Source organism: Falco cherrug (genome assembly GCF_023634085.1).
Source record: "Falco cherrug isolate bFalChe1 chromosome W unlocalized genomic scaffold, bFalChe1.pri SUPER_W_unloc_1, whole genome shotgun sequence".
NCBI lineage: Eukaryota > Metazoa > Chordata > Aves > Falconiformes > Falconidae > Falco > Falco cherrug.
In genome coordinates this window covers 5,531,981-5,554,019 of record NW_026599288.1, presented here as the reverse complement: position 1 = coordinate 5,554,019, position 22,039 = coordinate 5,531,981, and the positions used below count along the sequence as shown (strand labels likewise).

Below are 22,039 nucleotides of genomic sequence, written 5' to 3'. Positions count from 1 at the left end.
CTGGCCAAACTGAAAAGGCTTATTTTTGTAAACCTTTAAAATATAAGTTGGGAAAACAGATGGGGATCCATAAATTCCTATTTATGCCAAATTCCCCAAAGGCCCTTCCTGGTAGGGACTTATTAGAACAATTGGAGGCAACAATCAAATTTAAAAAAGGGGAAGTTACTCTGGAGGCAAATAATCATCAATACATACAGGTTATGAGCCTATCTCTGGCCAATACTCCTATAAAAAGGGAAACTGATACCAGAATTATTGATCAGGTATATCCCGGAGTATGGGCAATTGACATACCGGGACGTGCCAAGAATGCATCACCTGTAATAGTAAAATTGAAGGAAGGACAGAGTGCGGTAAGAATTAAACAATACCCACTGAAAAGGGAAGATAGGGAAGGAATTCGTCCAAACATAGAGCGATTCATAGAACTAAAACTACTAAAAGAATGTGAGTCAGAATTTAACACACCTATCCTCCCAGTTAAAAAACCTGATGGGTCTTATAGGATAGTTCAAGATTTAAGGGCCATTAACAAAATAACAGAGGATCTGTATCCTGTAGTAGCTAACCCCTATACCTTACTAACCACCCTGACACCTGACCTAGCTTGGTTCACAGTTTTAGACTTAAAAGATGCCTTCTTTTGCCTCCCTCTCCATGAAGCCAGCCAAAGAATTTTTGCTTTTGAATGGGAAAATCCCAGAAGCGGTCGAAAGACCCAGCTCACATGGACGGTGTTGCCACAGGGGTTTAAAAATAGCCCCACAATTTTTGGAAACCAATTAGCAAAGGATTTGGAGTTATGGGAAACACCGTCAGAAGAAGGGAAAGTGTTACAATATGTAGACGATCTTCTTATTGCAACCAGAACCGAAGAATCTTGTATTATTTGGACTGTGAGTCTGCTGAACTTTCTGGGACTACAAGGATATCGAGTTTCTAAGAAGAAGGCACAGGTGGTGTTACAACAGGTCACATACCTGGGGTACGAGATCAGTGCCGGACAACGGGTCCTGGGGAAGGCCCGAAAAGAAGCCATATGCCAAGCCCCCCGACCACGAACTGTAAAGGAACTGCAGACATTTCTGGGAATGACAGGATGGTGCCGGCTTTGGATATGTAATTATGGCTTGCTTGTTAAACCATTATATTCCCTGATAGCAGCTAATCAGAAGGATCTTCAGTGGGATGCTGAATCAGACAGAGCTTTCCATGAACTGAAGAAAGCCTTGATGTCGGCACCAGCACTAGGCCTTCCTGATGTGAGTAAGCCATTTTTCCTATTTTCCCATGAGAAACAGGGAATGGCATTAGGAATACTGGCACAAGATTTGGGACCATACAGACGGACAGTGGCATACTTCTCTAAACAGCTGGATGCCACTGCAAAAGGATGGCCTGGTTGCCTGAGAGCAGTAGCAGCCGTCATCCTAAACATCCAAGAGGCCCGGAAGTTTACCCTGGGCCAGAAAATTACTGTCTTAGTATCCCACACAGTGTCTGCAGTCCTTGAAAAAAAAGGGGGGCATTGGCTGTCCCCACAGAGATTCCTAAAATACCAGGCCATAATGGTGGAACAAGATGATGTTGAGATCGTGACTACAAACATCGTCAATCCGGCCTCATTTCTTAATGGGAATATTGGAGAATCAGTCGATCATGACTGTCTAGAAACAATCGAAGCCACTTATTCTAGTCGGACAGATCTCAAGGATGTTCCTATTAATGGAGCTGAACATTGGTTCACGGATGGGAGCAGCTATATGCTGAATGGAAAGCGACATTCCGGATATGCTGTTACAACCTCTGAAGAAGTGATAGAATCGGGGCCGCTACCGGCTGACACTTCGGCACAAAAGGCTGAAATCATAGCCCTTACTCGAGCTCTGGAGAGAGCTCGGGGAAAACCTATAAATATTTGGACTGATTCTAAATATGCCTTTGGAGTGGTACATGCTCATGGAGCAATATGGAAAGAAAGGGGACTGTTAAACTCCCAAGGAAAAATCATCAAACATGCGGAAGAAATTTTGAAACTCCTAAATGCGGTCCAGCTTCCTGAAAGGGTGGCAATTATGCACATTAAGGCACACCAGAAAGTGAGCACGGAATTGGAAAGAGGAAATGAACTGGCGGACAGGGAAGCAAAACAGGCAGCCAGAAAAGCAATCAAGGTGGAGGGTGCGCTAACACCCGATGGACAAATATCTCTAGAAGGTAAACCAGACTATACAAAAGAAGATCGCAAACTGATTTCTGACCTAGAGGGATCATATAATGAGGAAGGGTGGGCTATAATCTCACATGGGAGAATAGTGATTCCTTCCTACATGGTATGGTCAGTAGTCCGGGAAGAGCATAGAAAAAGGCACTGGGGGGCAGAAGCTCTATATAAGGATCTCACTAAAAACATAATAGCACGAAATTTGTATACTACTATTAGACAAGTAACCCAACAATGTGATCTTTGTCTCCAGACTAATCCTAAGATTACCAAGGGGCCAAAGTTGGGAAAAATTGGGAGAGGAAATGTTCCTGGGCAACATTGGCAGATCGATTTCTCGGAACTTCCTAGAAAAGGGGGGTATCGATATTTATTGGTACTAACAGATACCTTTTCAGGTTGGCCAGAAGCCTTCCCGTGCAGAACTGCTAAAGCCCGGGAAGTGACCAAAATACTACTCCAAGAGATAATACCTAGGTTTGGAGTCCCAGCAGTAATGTCCTCGGATAAAGGACCACATTTTGTGTCCAGAATAGTGCAACAGATCAGCCACCATCTAGGAATAGATTGGCAATTACATACCCCATACCGACCACAATCGAGTGGCCAGGTGGAAAAGATGAATCGTCTAATCAAACAACAGATTGTCAAGTTAGGTCAAGAAACAAATCTAACTTGGCCCCAGTCTTTGCCATTAGCTCTTACACGAATTCGAACTAGACCGAGAGTAAAAGAGGGGCTTAGCCCATTTGAAATTTTATATGGACGACTCTATGGGGTACAAAAGGGGACGTCTTCACAGATTGGTGAAGAAACAATGACTTCCTATATGGTGGCACTAAACAAACAATTAATAAGAATTGAGAAGCATGTGATGGGAACACGCAGTAGGGGTCTGGATGGACCTGTTCACGATATACAACCAGGAGACTATGTATACGTTAAGTGTTTTGCAGATAAAACCCTGGAACCACAGTGGACCGGACCTTTTCAAGTCCTACTCACCACCTACACTGCAATCAAGGTTGAGGGACAGAATTCTTGGATTCACCATACCCGGATTAAGAAAGCCCCTGCAACTTCTTGGAAAGTAACCCCAGATAAAAAAGAACTGAAACTCAAATTTACTCGGACAAATGGGAACAATGTGGGTGGCAAGTAAGTGAACCTGAGAGGTTGCGGATCCACCATATGGGAAGGGCACCACAACAAACAATATAGAACAAAAGAGTCTGGGACTGAGCCAGTGGCCAGTCTTGCCCAACTTGTTATCAGTAAGCCCCAACTCAAACAAAGATATTTTTGATCAAAACAGATTTTATATGTATATATGAGGAACGTTTAGATTCTTAAAATGATCAATAGTGGGTTTAAACCATTTGTGGTTTTTTGTACCCTCTCTCTTGCCTACAACCAAGAGCCTGATAATTGGCCTTGGAATCATGCCCAGAAAAAACACACTGGAATAATGGGAAAGGTGGACTCAAAGATGAAACTAGCTATGGTGGTTTTTTCTGAAAATGAGGTGTACCAAAGGAATCAATGGGATCGGGAGGATGTACACAAAGTCAACCGATTATGGGGAAAATTAGGAGATAGGATAAAAGTAGGGTGTCAAACATATAATGAAAAGGATAACACCAAGATTTTGGGAGACACCCTGATTAATGTCAGAAAGGTAGATAAGGAATTTACCCTTCTAAATACAACCATGTGCTTTAATTCACGGGAATGTTGGCACAATTTTACCTTAACCGAGCCCATCTTTATAATATGCCTAGGAAAGGAATCCCCAAGAACAGCTCTGACTTATAAGATCAAAATAACAATCATGCTAACCACTGTTCCTACCACCACCACAGTTACAACAACCCCATTAACGCTTGATCTTAAATTAACTAAACCAGATCCAAAAATTTATACAATTGGACCATATGTAATCAGAAATACAGGTCAGCAACAAATGTTGTTTAACCCAGAATGGTCTCTTAAAAGAATAGAGTTACAAATACAAGTCAATGTTTCTGATGTTAAGCCATCCTGTTCCCCCTTCTTACGAACCTCTTATGAGGGATGGACAACTTGGTTAAGAAAAAGGGGAAATATTTATCGAAACAGAATAGTGAGGGATGTAACTGGAATGTTGGGAACAGGACTCGGAGTATTAAATTCCATAGACTCAGAGGTGATAATGAATAAACTAGCCGCCACCACGGCCGATCTATCAAAACTACAACAACCACTAAAATCTTCATTATTGGCATTAGGGGCGCATCAATGGTTGATATCGAAGGTACTCCCCAGGTGGGAACAAATAAACATGGAAGATCATCAACTCATCACTAAGGCATTAGGTTGTTTACAGGATGACGTCGCCCTGGCTCTAAGTTGCATCCAAGCCCAAATGTGGATGCAATCAATAGCTGCATCCATAATAAGAGAAGGAGAGGAAGGCATATTTCCTACGGAAATTCGAAAGATGGTTTGGGACAATGCTACGGAGGTAGAAAGAAAACTCCAGTCATGGTGGAATATGGTGAACTTTACCTACGACCCCAACACACACACAATCACAGCTTTTGTGTTAACCATACGTAATGCAGTAATAATTACCATACACCCCATTGTAGCCCTTGGAATTAACCATAATGGGGTGCTCCTATACCCTTTTGAACATAGAACATGGGCCAGAAAGACAGGCGACAAGTGGCAAACAGTAGATTTAGAATCTTGCATTATGCGAGAACAGCAGGGCTTCCTCTGTGAAAGCAATACTATAATGGCTCAGGATACTTGTTTAGATACAGATCAGAAAATATGTCATTTCGAGGCCCGACCAAATGCAAACTTGAAAACAGTAATTATATATGCAGGGAAGGGATGTGCGTGTTTGAGAACTAAGTGTAACACAATAACCATGGATGGGGAGGTAAAGGAGACTGCACAGTATTCAAATTATTGTATTTGTAATTTTACTACTATCACAGGATGCGATTTTAGTTACTCAGCCGCAGTAGTGTCTCATCAATTCTTAAAATCCAACTTTACCCTATCACAGATAATAATTCCTACCCCCATAGGACTAAATATAAGCAGTATAAAAGAACTATTAAAACATGCATATTTACAACGTATACTGGAAGAAACCAAAGGAAAGGGACACGAAACTCTTCTTATGATCCATCATGATGTAGAGGGGATCAAGAAAGTTTTAAAAAGGTAGAACAGGATGGAAACCATAATTGGTGGGATACTCTCTTTGGCTGGTCACCTTCTGAACAGGAATTCTTAACACTCTGGTACACCCCATTGTGATCTTATTGATCAGTTTAGGAATTTCCTTAATACTAACCATTGTGTTATATTTGTGGGTTTGGAGAATGTTTAAAAGGGTAACACTTATGTATGATGCTTTATATCATTCGGGAAGGCTGCTTAAGTAAAAGAATTTACTTAGTTTGATAGAAAAGGGGGGATTGATATGGAGAAATAGTGTGAAATGGGGACAATGGACATCGATTGTGATTGTGTCTGCTCAAGGAATGTGGGTATGGTGACTAGTCATGGGTGCGGTGTCTGGTCACATAGGCACACAGCTCTGAGGAGACGCCTACAGTTTTGAGGAGATGCCTGCCCCTCTTCCTCTAACAAAGGGGCTATTTAAAAGAGAATGAGAAAAAGATGAGAGACATTCAAATGCTATCTAGAGGGAGGGAGTGCTAAGTCTCCTTGCTGGAGAAGATTGGATGGTCACAAGAACATGAATCACCTGAAGAAGATCGGATGGTCACAAGAACATGAATCACCTACAAACCTGCAAGACCACCACATTCCAGGCAAAGGACTGATAAGCTGATTAACATACGAAGCGGGGTTTAGGTAACGAATATGTATAGGCGTTAATTGAATATTCATTTGTTCTATTGTATAAATGTGAGATGGTTCGTCACTTCGGGCATGCACGCTTGTGGAGGAGCGATCCCCCGTGCATCTGCGCGCAATAAACATACCTACTTTATAACTTTCGAGTTATAGAGTCTAATTCCGCACGTCAAGGCAAAAAATTCTTTGCCTGTTACAGTAAAAAGTAGTTCTACTACTAATGTAGATCTGTGTGACTTGTTATGGTATGCGCAGATGAAACTCTGCATTGACAACAAAGTACAAGGAATAAGGTTGGTCAGGTGCCTCCTACCATAGTCAAGAGCAAGACTGGGGTGGCCTCTGTGTTTGCCACCAAGAAGAATCTTGAGCTCCTCTGTTGGCTGCAACCCAGTAGGCGTTGAGCGGTGGGATCATGTGCCATGCCAGACCTTGATGTGAGTGTTATAAATTGAGACCACAATAGATCATAATCCAATTAAAATTTTTATTAATTATAGCAAGTAGAATATGAGCAAAAACAGCGCTGGACGACAGGGGAGTCTGCGCTCCGCCAACTGCCGTCCTGAGCAGTTCAAACAGTCCCTTTTTATACTTTTTTTCTTTTACTTTCGTGTTCATGAAGTAGTGGAGGTGTTGGCCCTTCATTCATATGCACAAGCGGCATCCTGGACACCTGGCAGTGATCTTATCTTTTGTTGCCTAATCTTTACATTGGGCTTAACATAAATCTTAATAAACAATACCCTAGTCCATAGTTTCTTACAATTCCCCCTTTTTCTTTTTATCCTATTATTGTTTATTAGACGCTGCTTTCATTCTCGGCACTGTGAACAAACCTTTTTCCACAATCCCAACATTTATCATAACACTCACAAGGTAATACCTCACAATTACAATAGGCATAGTTCTCACGTGGCATAACGCATTCACAACAATCTTCATCCTCATTAATAGATACACTCTTATATTTTGCCCTAGACCTCGTAGTTAAAATAAGCAATTTAGCTATGTCAAACCGTTCTCTAATAAAGTGTAGCGTAATATACAAGGCCCAAATATAAGTCCCAGAATCAACATAATAAGTGGTCCTGCTAAAGCAGACAACAAAGTGGTTAGCCAAGGTGAGATATTAAACCAGTTTTCATACCATGACCTGCCCGCCTCACGATCTTTCTTACATTGATCTAACCTTTTCCGGAGTTCAGACATGGTGTCCTGGACTACTCCAGTCCTGGGGAAGTTCGGCCATTGTTGCTTTAGTGTCCCATTGTTCTGGTTCTTTTCTCCACAGTTTGTTCCTCCTCTGCCTTGCCCGTCGACTCGGTTGCTTCGAGCCACGGGGTGTACCATCTTCTCGGCAGCAAGGGAATTCTTCAGGAGAACGGCTGCTTCGGGCTTTCTGCCTGTTTACATAGGCTTCCCACTTTGCAGCTTTAATTGCCACCCACATTGTTCCCATTTGTCCGAGTAAATTTGAGTTTCCGTTCTTTTTTATCTGGGGTTACTTTCCACGAAGTTGCAGGGGCTTTCTTAATCCGGGTATGGTGAATCCAAGAATTCTGTCCCTCAACCTTGATTGCAGTGTAGGTGGTGAGTAGGACTTGAAAAGGTCCGGTCCACTGTGGTTCCAGGGTTTTATCTGCAAAACACTTAACGTATACATAGTCTCCTGGTTGTATATCGTGAACAGGTCCATCCAGACCCCTACTGCGTGTTCCCATCACATGCTTCTCAATTCTTATTAATTGTTTGTTTAGTGCCACCATATAGGAAGTCATTGTTTCTTCACCAATCTGTGAAGACATCCCCCTTTGTACCCCATAGGGTCGTCCATATAAAATTTCAAATGGGCTAAGCCCCTCTTTTGCTCTGGTCTAGTTCGAATTCGTGTAAGAGCTAATGGCAAAGACTGGGGCCAAGTTAGATTTGTTTCTTGGCCTAACTTGACAATCTGTTGTTTGATTAGATGATTCATCTTTTCCACCTGGCCACTCGATTGTGGTCGGTATGGGGTATGTAATTGCCAATCTATTCCTAGATGGTGGCTGATCTGTTGCACTATTCTGGACACAAAATGTGGTCCTCTATCCAAGGACATTACTGCTGGGACTCCAAACCTAGGTATTATCTCTTGGAGTAGTATTTTGGTCACTTCCCGGGCTTTAGCAGTTCTGCACGGGAAGGCTTCTGGCTAACCTGAAAAGGTATCTGCTAGTACCAACAAATATCGATACCCCCCTTTTCAAGGAAGTTCCGAGAAATCGATCTGCCAATGTTGCCCTAGAACATTTCCTCTGCTAATGTTCCCTAGTTTTATTTTATTTGCTGTATTGGGATTATTGCGTAAACACATTTCACATTGCTGAGTCACCTGTTTTATTACAGTATACAAGTTTCGCCCTTTCAATTTCTGATTTAGACTTTTATATAAAGTATCAGCTCCCCAATGCGTCTTATTAATAATAGGGCTGTGGTCCATATTAAATTGGATGGTACCACTATACAACCATCCCTTAAATAAGTCCATTTACTTAATTTTATTTTATAATTCATGTCCTGAATTACCTTTAAGTTTTCTTTAGAATAGTTTGGCTCTTGATCTGTACTTACAGTTTGGATTTTATCGTCTGGTATTAAGGATAATTCCTCCTTTCCTACCTCCTCTGTTACTCGTCTGGCCTCATGGTCGGCCAGGCGGTTTCCAATTTCCAAATCAGTGCCTCTATGGGCCACCTTATGTTCTTCCTTCCTGGATGACCCTCTTATAACAGAGGGGGCCATTCCTCACGTCAAGGTCTGGCATGGCATATGTCCCCACCGCTCAACGCCTACTGGGTTGCAGCCAGCAGCGGAGCTCAAGATTCTTCTTGGTGGCAAACAGCGAGGCCAACCCAGTCTTGCCCTTGACTACGGTAGGAGGCACCTGACCAACCTTATTCCTTGTACTTCATTGTCAATGCAGTTTCATCTGCACATCCCATAACAAGTCACTGTCATGGCAAAACACACAGATTTACATTAGTAGAACTACTACAGAGTGTATTTTATTTCACTTCACTTTTTCTGCCAATATCCCCACAGCCTTGCTGACCAAGGGATATTGTTTTTATCTGAACTGGGCAAGCCTCCCCCTTATCATTTTTACTGTAACAGGTAAAGCATTTTTCACCTTTCCTGGAATTTATTTTCAGATACACCTGGTTAAAAATTTCTTTTACTTCAGGGAGGTCCTCTTTTCCTCTTTTCTGTTGAATTAAAGATAAGCTCAATATTTCAATTACTTGATCGTATTTAACTTTTAATTTCATTTCCCCTTCTTTAAACGTCTAGATGTTCTAATAAATCTCATGCCAAGAAAGATTTTAGTGAATTTGGCATTCTTATTTGTTTTTTTTGTTTTTGTTTTTTTTTTTTACTTTGTACTTTAAAGGTTTCAGGATGTTTTCCTGGTGGCCAGCAGCTCCCACAACTGTAACAAATTTATTTATTTATTTATTTATTACTGAAGTTTAACAAGTAAGTTGGTTTTGTATTCACTGAAATTCCACCTCATACCCATTCCCTGCCCTAAAGGGGCCGTTACCGGTCCTGTTGTACTGCAAATGCTGCAGCAATTGGGGTGACATTCAGGTCCTTCTGCTCAATCATCAGCAACAGCAACCCCCTCCTCCTCACCAGCAGAAGGGTTCGGGGCAGGAGATGCTCTTCCTGCTCTGCAGGTTACACAAACCTGCCTCTGCAGCAGCACTTCTGTTTTAACTCTTTCTTACCCTGAATGCAAATCTGCTACTTGTTGCTTTAAGTCTGTGTTATTACATATCAGGCCTTCGCAGGCAAACAGAAAACATCCTGCCATGCATCCCAGCATGATTCAGTCGCACCTTCGAGGGGGTACGGGGGTTTGTACAAACTCACCCCAACACTTACACACACACACACGCGCCTCAGGTTTTACATACATCAGTACAAGTTTTTATATCTTACAACGTGTTTCACTCTGGTTGCTCCACAGAAGGAACCGCAACCTGAGCTTTTTAACACAAAAATTTCAACAAGAATATCTTTCTAGTTTAGGTCTCAGTTTTTCCTATCCTTTTCTAGAGCCGCAATCAAAGATCAGGTGATGTTAATCCCACACTCTTTCTAGTGCTAGTACCATAGGATCCCGAGGGGGTACTAATCTACAGTCCTTTTGCCACTCAGGTTTGTCCTGGAGGACAAAGAACATGTCTGCATATGATACTTCATCCCATTTTCCCTCTGTCCTCAGAAACAACATTAATTGCAGGAGAGTGTTATAATCTAACGTTCCTCCCTCCTGAGGCCATTTCGCATCGCTCTCCAATTTATACAAAGGCCACCACTGATTACAATATTTAACCAATTTCCTTCTATTTTCGGTACCACCATGTCCTAAAATATCACTCCAATGTTTTAATATACAACCCAAGGGCGATTTTTCACAGGGCTTACTCCTTCCATTTCCCATTTTGCAATTCTAATTACTTTGGTTTTTGGGTTTTTTTTGTTTTTTTTGTTTTTTTTTTTTTTTTTTCCAGCCGCCTTAGCCACCCAAGGTCAGAAACGCGGATAGAGCTTCTTACTCGTTTTGCACTCAAACGCGTGTCTCAAGCACTCTTGCACTCACACTCAGTCAAAATAATTAAGCTATACACGGAAAATCAAAATGCGCATCTCAATCACACCATTCACACTCTCCGGGCAGCCCGCAGTCACACAAGCAGTATGTTATACGGTACCGTGCACTTATGTACAAACTCTTAGGAGCACTAACAGTTCACAAAGTATGCATTTCAATGAACAATTGCCAAAAAACCAAACAACAAAAAAACCCCCAATTTTTCCTGGTCTTAAGCAGAGTGTTAAGTTTTCCGCTATTTGCCACGAATTACCAGAATGTTAATATTTTTCAACATACATTTCATAACTCCGAGTTTTGAACATATAACAAGACAACACATAGAACAAACAAGACACAGAGCGCTATTTCAGTTGTTACATTCCAGGAATTCCCCAATTCTTAAAACAACCTAAAGGAAGTTTTTAGCTTCCTCTTTTTTTTGTATGTTAATTAGCTTATCAGTCCTTTGCCTGGAATGTGGTGGTCTTGCAGGTTTGTAGGTGATTCATGTCCTTGTGACCATCCGATCTTCTCCAGCAAGGAGACTTAGCACTCCCTCCCTCTAGATAGCATTGGAATATCTCTCATCCTTTTCTCATTCTCTTTTAAATAGCCCCTTTGTTAGAGGAAGAAGGGCAGGCGTCTCCTCAAAACTGTAGTTGTCTCCTCAGAGCTGTGTGCCTATGTGACCAGACATCGCACCCATGACCAGTCACCATACCCACATTCCTTGAGCAGACATATACAATCACAATCGATGTCCATTGTCGCCATTTCACACTATTTCTCCATATCACTGTTAGCTCTTGATTTTTTACTTTAATTTCTAATTGCAATTCAACAATTAAATCTCGTCCTAACAGATTAAATTCTGCTTCAGGGACGAGCAAGAGTTCACCCATTCCAAATTTATTTTCAGTTTCGAATACCACATTTTTGATTTTGCTTACTTTAAAGGGTTCTCCTTTTGCCCCAATTACTTGTACTTTTTCAGGGGAAACTTTACATCCCTCAGGTATATGCTTAATAGTCGATTTCTCAGCCCCAGTGTCTACTAAAAAGGTGAACTCTTGTTTATGGGGACCTATTTTTAATTTTATCAAGGGCTCATGATGACTCCGGTCCCCTAAGATATAGAGCCCCTGACTCTCCTATTTGCCACAAACTGAGTTTTGAGGAGTGCTTACCCTAAAGGGTCGTCTGGATTTACCCCAGAGTACAGCTGAAGGGCTTTCCTCAGTCGTTCCAGCCACTCAGTAGGGCTTTCATCTTTCTTTTGCATTTCATTAAATGCTTTATTGATATTCTGGCCTAATCCCCTGAATTACTATAGTTCTCAGGTCCTGCATATGAGTTCTATGCACTGGATCCTGATTATCCCAATTAGGTCTTTGGAGTGGCCATTTAATATCTGCTTGGGGTTCCTAGGCATGCTGAGCATCCCACAGTCTCATTCCTGCTCGTCATCATATCTCTTTCCTCGGTAGTAAATAATTGACCAAGGATAGATTACATCTCATCCCAAGTATAAAGGTTTGGTCCAAAAAAATTGATTTAATCTTTCTGCCACTCCGAGTGGGTCCTCAATTAAGTTTCCCATCTCGGTTCTTTTAAAATCTCGTAGGTCAGCCGAGTTTAGGGGTACGGAAATATATCCGATCACAGGTTGAGGTCCCCCCATGGGTATTTCCCTTAGGGGGTACATCTGAGCTGCCCCTTTCTGACTTCTAGTTATGCGTCTAGGAAGAGGGGGAGACCCTTGTTCCGACTCTGGTGGGGGAGTGGGCGCTCTGGGGACCTCTGCGGGAGCAGGAGGAGGAATGTAAGGAGGGGGGGTTAGAAGGGTTTCGTCCAACTCTTCCTGCTTTTTCTTTTGTTTAGTTTTTATTTCATTCAGTGGGTAAAGTCTAGCTCCCGGTCTTTCTAGCCACACTTCCGCATATCGACTCTCCTCCGGGTTAAGGGGTTTTTTTATTATTAACCCAGAGGTTTAATTGCTGTCTTACCCAATCTTCTTCTGACCCATAGACTGGCCAAAAGACATTTTTAGAAATTTTCTTCCCTCCCCATATCTTAGTACAATATTCTATCATCTTCTGCTTATCTTTCCCTAGAGTTCCAGGGAAATATCTCCAATTGTCTAAGATATATGCCAGAGGGGTATTCTTAGGTACAATGGGTACCCTTCCCATGGGAGTCGAAGGCTTGCTGCCCTTCGCCCCCATCTTCTGGAATATCCACAAACATACACTCACTCGTTATATTCCAGGAAACCCAATCCCGCCCGAACGGCAAACCCGTGAACAAATTCGCAATATACTTACGCGTCCTGCGTCTTCGTCCGGACTCCCGTGCACAGAATTTTTATGGGATTTTACCGGTTTCTCCTTTGCTCATTATTCTAGAATTTAGGTTCGTCGGTAAGGTTGGAGTAAGCTGTTGGTCGCGGGGCCGCGAAAAGTCGCGGGGCGCCTCCCCGGAGGACCAAAGCCCACCGTTCCTTATCTGAGTCACGGCACCAGAATTGTTATAAATTGAGACCACAATAGATCATAATCCAATTAAAATTTTTATTAATTATAGCAAGTAGAATATGAGCAAAAACAGCGCTGGACGACAGGGGAGTCTGCGCTCCGCCAACTGCCGTCCTGAGCAGTTCAAACAGTCCCTTTTTATACTTTTTTTCTTTTTCTTTCGTGTTCATGAAGTAGTGGAGGTGTTGGCCCTTCATTCATATGCACAAGCGGCATCCTGGACACCTGGCGGTGATCTTATCTTTCACAAGCGGCATCCTGGACACCTGGCGGTGATCTTATCTTTTGTTGCCTAATCTTTACATTGGGCTTAACATAAATCTTAATAAACAATACCCTAGTCCATAGTTTCTTACATGAGGAATGGCCCCCTCTTTTATAAGAGGGTCATCCAGGAAGGAAGAACACAATAAGACCCATTTGGGGCACTGACTTGTAGTATAAATATTTAGACTGACAAAATTGTAGGGAGAACATGAATCAAACTGGGACAACTGGAAAAGGAAATTGTTGCCCTGGACAGTGACAAACTGATTTCTCAGAACTCCCAAGAAAAGGGGGGGTTTCAATACATGCTTGTCATGACAGATGCCTTTTCAGGGTGGCCTGAAGCACTCCCTTGCCAAACCAATAAAGCTAATGAAGTAACCAAAGTACTATTATAAGAAATAGTACCGAGATTTGGGGTTCCAGCAGTAATCTCTTCAGACAGGGGCTCACATTTTTGTGCACAAGTCATACAAGCAATAAGTAAAGCATTAAGAATCAATTGTCAGCTGCATACACCCTACAGATTCCAAGCAAGTGGTGAAGTAGAGAAAAATGAGCCATCTTATTAAACAAAAATTTGCCAAAATATGCCAAGAAACAAATTTATATTGGTATCAAGCTTTACCTATTGCTCTAATCAGACTGAGGGTTAAACCAAGATCAAAAGAGAAGCTGATCCCATTTGAAATCTTGTATGGCAGACCCTATGTGATACAAGTTATAAATAGCGAAGCTCTAGATCAAATAGGTAACCAGTATGTATATGATTATGTTGTAACTGTAGGGAAACAAATAAAAATGCTACAGTAGTAGTAGAACAGCAGCCTAAGCAACCTGACTATAAACTACATCTGTTTAGTCCTGGTGATTTGGTATATGTTAAGAATTTTTCAGGAATCCCTCTGCAAGAAAAGTGAGATGGATCCTTCCAGGTGTTACTAACTACGTTTAAAGCAGTACGGATAAAAGAGATATCCACTTGGATTCGCTACTCCCAAGTCAAGAAAACTCCTGAGAAAACTCTGAGAAACCATGGACTTCCGAATGAGGAGGAGCACCTGCTCTCAAGCCTTCCCAATGCTGATTCTTGGACTTTTGATAAGTATAACTTCATCTCAAGCTCCCATTTTAGAATGGCCATGGTCTGATGCACAAATTATCAAATCACTTCCATGGGTTGGCACACCGCTCTCAATGAACCTAGAGCCTAACCCAGGTCTAGCCATTAAAGTTTTATCTAACAACAAATCATATACACAAAAAGACTGGAATAAGACTCAGAATTCATTAAAGGTGTTAATATAATAGGACAAGAGACAAAACAAGTCAAGCTAATAATGTCATATGGAAGATATAGACAATAATGTTTGGCTAAAAAAAGGAAGGACCAGTGTCTTGACTGTGGGATAGTGTTAAAAAGGATAAAAGAAACAAAGCCCAGTGGGAGATTAAACTATTGTTAGATCAATCAGTTTCAATTGTGTGTTTATGGGCTAGCAAAGACAGAGGTGCTTCTGAAATGTTTATCATTAAGCTTGAAGAAAGTCCTACTACTAAGCCACCTATTAAAGATCACCAGGCTTGGTGGTGTTATAAATTGAGACCACAATAGATCATAATCCAATTAAAATTTTTATTAATTACAGCAAGTAGAATACGAGCAAAGACAGCGCTGGACGGCAGGGGAGTCTGCACTTCGCCAACTGCCGTACTGAGCAGTTCAAACAGTCCCTTTTTATACTTTACAAGCGGCATCCTGGACACCTGGTGGTTACCTTATCTTTCACAAGCGGCATCCTGGACACCTGGCGGTTATCTTATCTTTTGTTGCCTAATCTTTACATTGGGCTTAACATAAATCTTAATAAACAATACCCTAGTCCATAGTTTCTTACAATCCCCCCTTTTTCTTTTTATCCTATTATTGTTTATTAGACGCTGCTTTCATTCTCAGCACTGCGAACAAACCTTTTTCCACAATCCCAACATTTATCATAACACTCACAAGGTAATACCTCACAATTACAATAGGCATAGTTTTCACGTGGCATAACGCATTCGCAACAATCTTCATCCTCATTAATAGATACACTCTTATATTTTGCCCTAGATAGACCTCGTAGTTAAAATAAGCAATTTAGCTATGTCAAACCGTTCTCTAATAAAGTGTAAAATATAGCGTAATATACAAGGCCCAAATATAAGTCCCAGAATCAACATGATAAGTGGTCCTGCTAAAGCAGACAACAAAGTGGCTAGCCAAGGTGAGATATTAAACCAGTTTTCATACCATGACCTGCCCGCCTCACGATCTTTCTTACATTGATCTAACCTTTTCCGGAGTTCAGACATGGTGTCCTGGACTACTCCCGTATGGTCAGCAAAAGAACAACATTCTTCATTGAGAGCTACACATAACCCTCCTTCCTTTAAGAACAATAGATCTAATCCTCTTCTATTTTGCAGCACTACTTCTGATAGAGACTTTACTGAAGTGGCTAAATTTTGGATAGATTGTTCTATTTTTGCTAAATCCTCATCTACAGCCATCTGCAAACTTTGTAATTCCTGACCTTTTACTAGGGAGGCTATGCCTGTACCTGCTCCAACTCCGCCCGCTATCAGCAGTGTAGCTAGGGTTACCACTGTAATTGGCTCTCGTTTTTGTCTATTCAGGTCTCCTTCAAGGTGGCGTAACACCTCCTCAGAGGTGTGATAGATCAGACGAGGAACAATAATCACCTGTACACAAAACTGAGATTGATTAAACACGTTTAGGGATAGGCAAGGCGTTACTCCGAAGTCTGAACAAACCCATTTAGCTCCTGGTGTCGGGATAGCCCATTTGTCATTTTGATTCTTATGTTTCTTTATGTTAGCTTTAGTGATTGTTTGATTACACAAGGGCTGATATTTTTCGGGCACTGTATCTATACATTTTCCTTGACCTGTTACCAATTGAATAGTAATTCCTTGCGTATGGTTCTTCTGGTCATCCCATGGGCATTCTTGTGGGTTTGAACCACTAGACCATTGAATCCTATCTGGTATTCCGATTGCCTCAAAATATGGTGGTCTAACATTGTAACATAACCAGCATTCCTTAGTTAAATTTGGTTTGCTTTCATTAAGGGTACGATAAGAGGCTTGCATTAAATCCCATAAGGGGTCTTTAGACTCTGACACTCCTGAATCCCTAACTAAAGAGGACTCAGTCACCGTGTCATTAGTTGTTCTATCTGTTACTGATAGGGAGTTTGGACGAGTGGTTGTAACACTTGTGGGGACAATCTTTTTCTTAGGGAAAGTGGGTGAATTCAATACTTTATTCGGCCCAACAGGGAGTGAATCATATGGTATTTTAATTTTTCTTATTAGAAAGTGCCCTCCCCAATCTTTAGGAATTCCTGCATAGACACGTATTCCCCATGTTCGTCTTACTAACCACTCGTCTTCTAGGGGATGCAATACTTGAAATTTGATGTGGGTACAGACTTTCTCGTTACGTGGAGCTACATAATCCACGTCGCGCAGACCTGTAAGTGAAGGGAATGATTTGTCTAAGACCTCCAGTGAAACTTATCTAATTGAGGGAGGTCTGTGGGAACTCATGAAGAACGGACTGCAAGAGAAAGAACATAACGCAATACAACTAGTGGAGGTTTAGGCCGCAAGGGCATTGCGACCTTGGGGCCTGTGGTTATACAAAACAGGATGTAGGTCCGGTTATAACCGAAACTGTCAGCAAGCATAAGATTGAGGCATACAATAGAAAGTACCGAAGCATAACTTGTAACCCTAGGAAACGAAATAAGCAGAGTGAAGAGGAACAGCGAATAAGGAATTTAGCTTTTGCAATATGTAATCACTTTTGCAATATGTAACCAATGAGCTTTGTGCACGATAATCTTAGACTATGTATGCAGCCTTATAAAAGAAGCATGTTAAGAACAATAAAGCAGATCTGATCTGATTTCCACCTGACCGGGTCTCCGTCTCTCAATCGCGGCAAATTGGTGACCCCGACGTGATACGTTTAAGGATCCGACGTGATGGGTCGACGAACCGCCTAGCTGAAGCGGCCTGCTGCGACTCTCACAGAACTTTGAATGATCTGCTGAAAGGAAGCAGGAGGCGGCCTGAAATCCCTCCGGAGTAGAGAGGTGAGCTGTGAGAAACATGGGGAATCAAGCGTCGGCCCCTGAGAGAGACGTATATGAGCTTATGAAAGCTCTTCTTAAAAAACATGGGAAGAGCATTCCTGGGCAGGATCTTAAGACAATTCTTAAGTGGGTTCAAGTTAAATTACCTGCTGTAACCGCATCCACTATTTTTACACGAGACCTTTGGGATAATGTGGGAGTGAAGTTATGGGATGCGGCGACTACGGGGAATGCTGAAGCACAGCGTATGCTCCCGTGGTGGAGAAGCATTTTTGAGGTTTTAAAAGCCCAGGAAAACAATCATAAAAAAGACTCAGACAAAGAGAAAGACCCCCCCCCGGTGTCCCCACCGTTACCGGAGGGAGCAAAGCCCTCGGCACCACTGACAGTATGCGCCGCCGAGTATCCACCTGAAGACGACCCCTTTGACCCGGGACCCATAGACCCTGAACAGGAGCCAGATTTATACCCCCCCGACCCACATGATGTGTGGGCCAGCATTAAACGTCAAGCCTTACAGGAGGGGGAATTGGAGATTGCCAAAACGATAGTGGCTCCTGTACTCTATCCGCGAGGCGGAGGGCGAGTCGGAGGGGGCCAATGGGAAGCTTTATCTTTTTCGGTAGTTAAGGAACTGCGTCGTACTGTTACTGAACATGGACTTTCTTCACCATACTTTGCAAGTTTGTTATCTTCTGTCTTTGATACATATGTTATGACTCCACATGATTTAAAATCTTTGGCGCAGCTGCTCCTAACACCGACTCAGTATACTTTGTGGGAGGCCCATTGGAGGGGGGGACTCCAAGCGCTCCTCTTAACTTATGCGGGTCATAACAACAATGCAATTGCTGTATTGACTTTGGAACACCTTACAGGCACGAGTCGTCATTCTAACCCGGCAGATCAAGCCCGAATCCCACGAGAAGCTCTTGAAGCGATTCGTGAGGAGGCAAAAAAGGCCTTTTTTAAGGTTCCTGACTCTCAAAAACCGCAGAAGGCTTTTACCACTATCACACAAGAACCTCGAGAACCCTATATGCAATTTATCGATAGATTAAAACAGGCTTTGGAACGCCAAATAGATAATACGGAAGCACGGGAAATTTTGTTGTTAAAATTGGCTGTTGAAAATGCTAATGCAGATTGCAGAAAGCTTTTAAAATCTCTCCCGAATCAAAACCCTACTTTAGTTGAAATGATCGAGGCATGTAACAGAATCGGTACTGTAGATTATAAATTTGAGGCCATGGCTGCTGCTTTTGCAGCCATGCGTAGCCAGTTGGGGAATTGCTATAGCTGCGGTAAACCTGGTCATCTAAAGAAAAATTGTCTGGCTATTAAGGCTGGCGCTAAGCCCAGAGTCCCAGGAATTTGTCCTAGATGTAAAAAGGGTCGTCATTATGCTAATCAATGTCGGTCCAAGTATGATTTGCAGGGACAACCAATCCAGGGAAACCGATCTCGGAGCGCGGGACAGCGACGCGCGCAGACACAAATAACGCCGTCACCCTTCAACAATTCCCAAAGAGGAGCAGCAGCAGCGCCTCAAGTCTTCGCCCAGCAACAACCGGCAGCGCAGGATTGGACCTGGCAACCGCCCACACAGTAACGTTACTTGATTCCTCGGTTCACTTATTGTCAACAGATGTTTCAGGACCCTTACCCCCAAAAACACAGGCCTTATTGATAGGGAGGTCTTCTACAACATTATCTGGTCTTTTTGTATTACCAGGTGTTATTGACTCTGATAGTACTGAAAACATTAAAATCATGGCATGGACCCCGTTTCCTCCCTGCACGGTGCCGGAAGGTAGCCGTATAGCACAACTGATCCTTATGCCCACAAGCAAAGATTGTTTAAATTTGGACCAGCTCCAACAAAGGCAGGGTGGGTTTGGTTCAACTGGGGACCCACAAATTTTATGGGTACAGTCTCTTTCTCAAAAACGGCCTATGTGCCAATGTACCCTTATTCGAGGGGAACAAAAAGTAGTTTTGAATGGGATTATTGACACCGGAGCCGATGTTACAGTAATATCTCATGCTAAATGGCCACCGCTGTGGCCGCTAACCAATACTCCACAGGCATTAGCTGGGATTGGCGGAACTGGCAAAAGCCACCAGAGCCTGGAGCTGATCCAAATTCAGGGCCCAGAAGGGCATATTGCTTCTGTTAAACCTTTTGTGTTATCTGTTCCCATGGTTCTATGGGGACGGGACGTGCTATCACAGTGGGGGATGACAATTCGTACCCATTTTTAGGTGGGGCCATTGAAATGCGCGACACCCTTAAATTAACCTGGAAAATTGATGCTCCCATTTGGGTGGATCAATGGCCCCTACCTTTAGAAAAGCTTCGCGCCCTTCAGGACCTGGTCACAGAACAACTCGAAAAGGGACACATTGTGCCTTCTACCAGCCCTTGGAATTCTCCTGTTTTTGTTATCCGAAAACAGACTGGCAAGTGGCGCTTGCTCCATGACCTTAGAAAAATCAATGACGCCATGGAAACTATGGGGGCCTTGCAACCTGGACTCCCGTCTCCTACAATGATTCCCAGAGATTGGCATTTAACTGTTATTGATCTCAAAGATTGCTTTTTTAATATCCCCTTGCATCCAGATGATGCTCCTAAATTTGCTTTTTCAGTTCCTAGCGTCAATATGCAGGCTCCATTGCAGAGATATCAGTGGGTTGTGTTGCCACAAGGAATGAAAAATAGCCCGACAATATGTCAATGGTATGTAGCTAAGGTACTTAGCCCTGTCCGAATCACAATGCCTGATGTCCTATTGTATCATTATATGGATGATATCCTAGTGGCTGCACAACATCACATAGTCATGGAGAAAGCTGTAGCCCTTGTCACGGCGGCTGTTAACTCGGCAGGCCTCTGTATTGCGCCAGAAAAAATTCAAAAAACACCCCCGTGGAAATATCTGGGCTGGCGCATAAGAGCCCAAACCATAGTTCCTCAACCTTTGCAGATACAGACTGATGTAAGAAATTTACACGATGCACAAAAGTTGTTAGGAACAATTAATTGGGTTCGGCCTTTGCTAGGGATTTCTAATGCAGATTTGAGCCCTTTGTTTGAGTTGCTCAAGGGAGACACAGATTTACGTTCTCAACGCCGTCTTAACCCTGAGGCTGTTACCTCGTTACAGAAAGTTGCTACAGCCATTGCTTCTAGACAAGCACACCGATGTGATCCCAATCTCGCTTTTTCTTTAATCGTTTTGAACCCAGCTCGACAACCCTATGCGTTAATATTTTAATGGGATCCACAAAAATCGGATCCGTTGTTGATTATCGAGTGGGTCTTTTTATCTAACCAGTCTACGAAAACTATTGTAACACAACACGAGATGTTTGCTCACCTGATAATTAAGGCCAGACAACGGTTGTTGATGTTATCAGGAACTGATTTTGCTTATATTTGTTTACCTGTGACAACCATATATCTGCAATGGCTTTATCAACAATCAGACATTTTTATGTTAGCATTAGCAGGTTATATGGGCCAGATTACATCCCACCCACCTTCACATAAGCTGCTTAATGCTAATTTTTGTATAACTTCTAAACCAAAACGAAGTGATCAACCATTGCAAGCCCTTACTGTATTTACAGATGGATCTGGAAAATCACACAAATCAGTTATAGTATGGTGGGACGACCAACGTGAGCGTTGGGATTCAGACGTTAAAACAGTCCCTGGCTCCCCTCAGATAGTGGAACTGGCTGCGGTAGTTCGAGTCTTTCGAAAATGGTCAACGCCAGTTAATGTTATCACTGATTCAGCTTATGTTGCAGGAATAGTTGAGCGAGCTGAAGCATCTGTGTTGCGTGACATTCCGCACTTTGACTTATTTGCTTTATTACAAGAACTCGTTTTTCTTCTGGACTCTCGCCCTTACCCCTATTTTGTTATGCATGTCAGATCGCACACTTCTCTACCTGGCTTCATTGCAGAAGGTAATCGCCGAGCTGATCTTTTGACATTACCGGTACAAGTGTTACCAGATCGTGTAGCTCAAGCTAGACTCAGCCATTCTTTTTTCCACCAAAATGCTGGAGGCCTTAAAAGACAGTTTGGCCTTACCTCCCAGCAAGCATCTAACATTATTGCTACGTGCCCTGACTGCCAAAGATATTCTTTTCCGTCTGTTGCAGGCGGAGTCAACCCTCGAGGACTACAAAGTTTACAGTTGTGGCAAACCGATGTTACCCACTATTCAGAGTTTGGCAATTTGAAATATATCCACTCTTCTATTGACACCTTTTCAGGTGCCTTATTTGCTTCTTGTCATAC

General features: G+C 42.5%; 1 protein-coding gene across 1 annotated transcript; it reads left to right on the top strand.

Annotated features, from left to right (window-relative positions):
• Window positions 1-203: 203 nt before the first annotated feature.
• LOC129734958 (protein NYNRIN-like) lies at window positions 204-3,411 on the top strand. Its single transcript, XM_055700370.1, has one exon. It carries the CDS (start codon window positions 204-206, stop codon window positions 3,387-3,389), a length of 3,186 nt encoding a protein of 1,061 aa, XP_055556345.1. The 3' UTR covers window positions 3,390-3,411.
• The last annotated feature ends 18,628 nt before the right edge of the window (window positions 3,412-22,039 follow it).

Coding starts and splice junctions, on each gene's coding strand:
- LOC129734958 (XM_055700370.1), top strand. CDS start 204: ATGAGCCTATCTCTGGCCAATACTCCTATAAAAAGGGAAACTGATACC.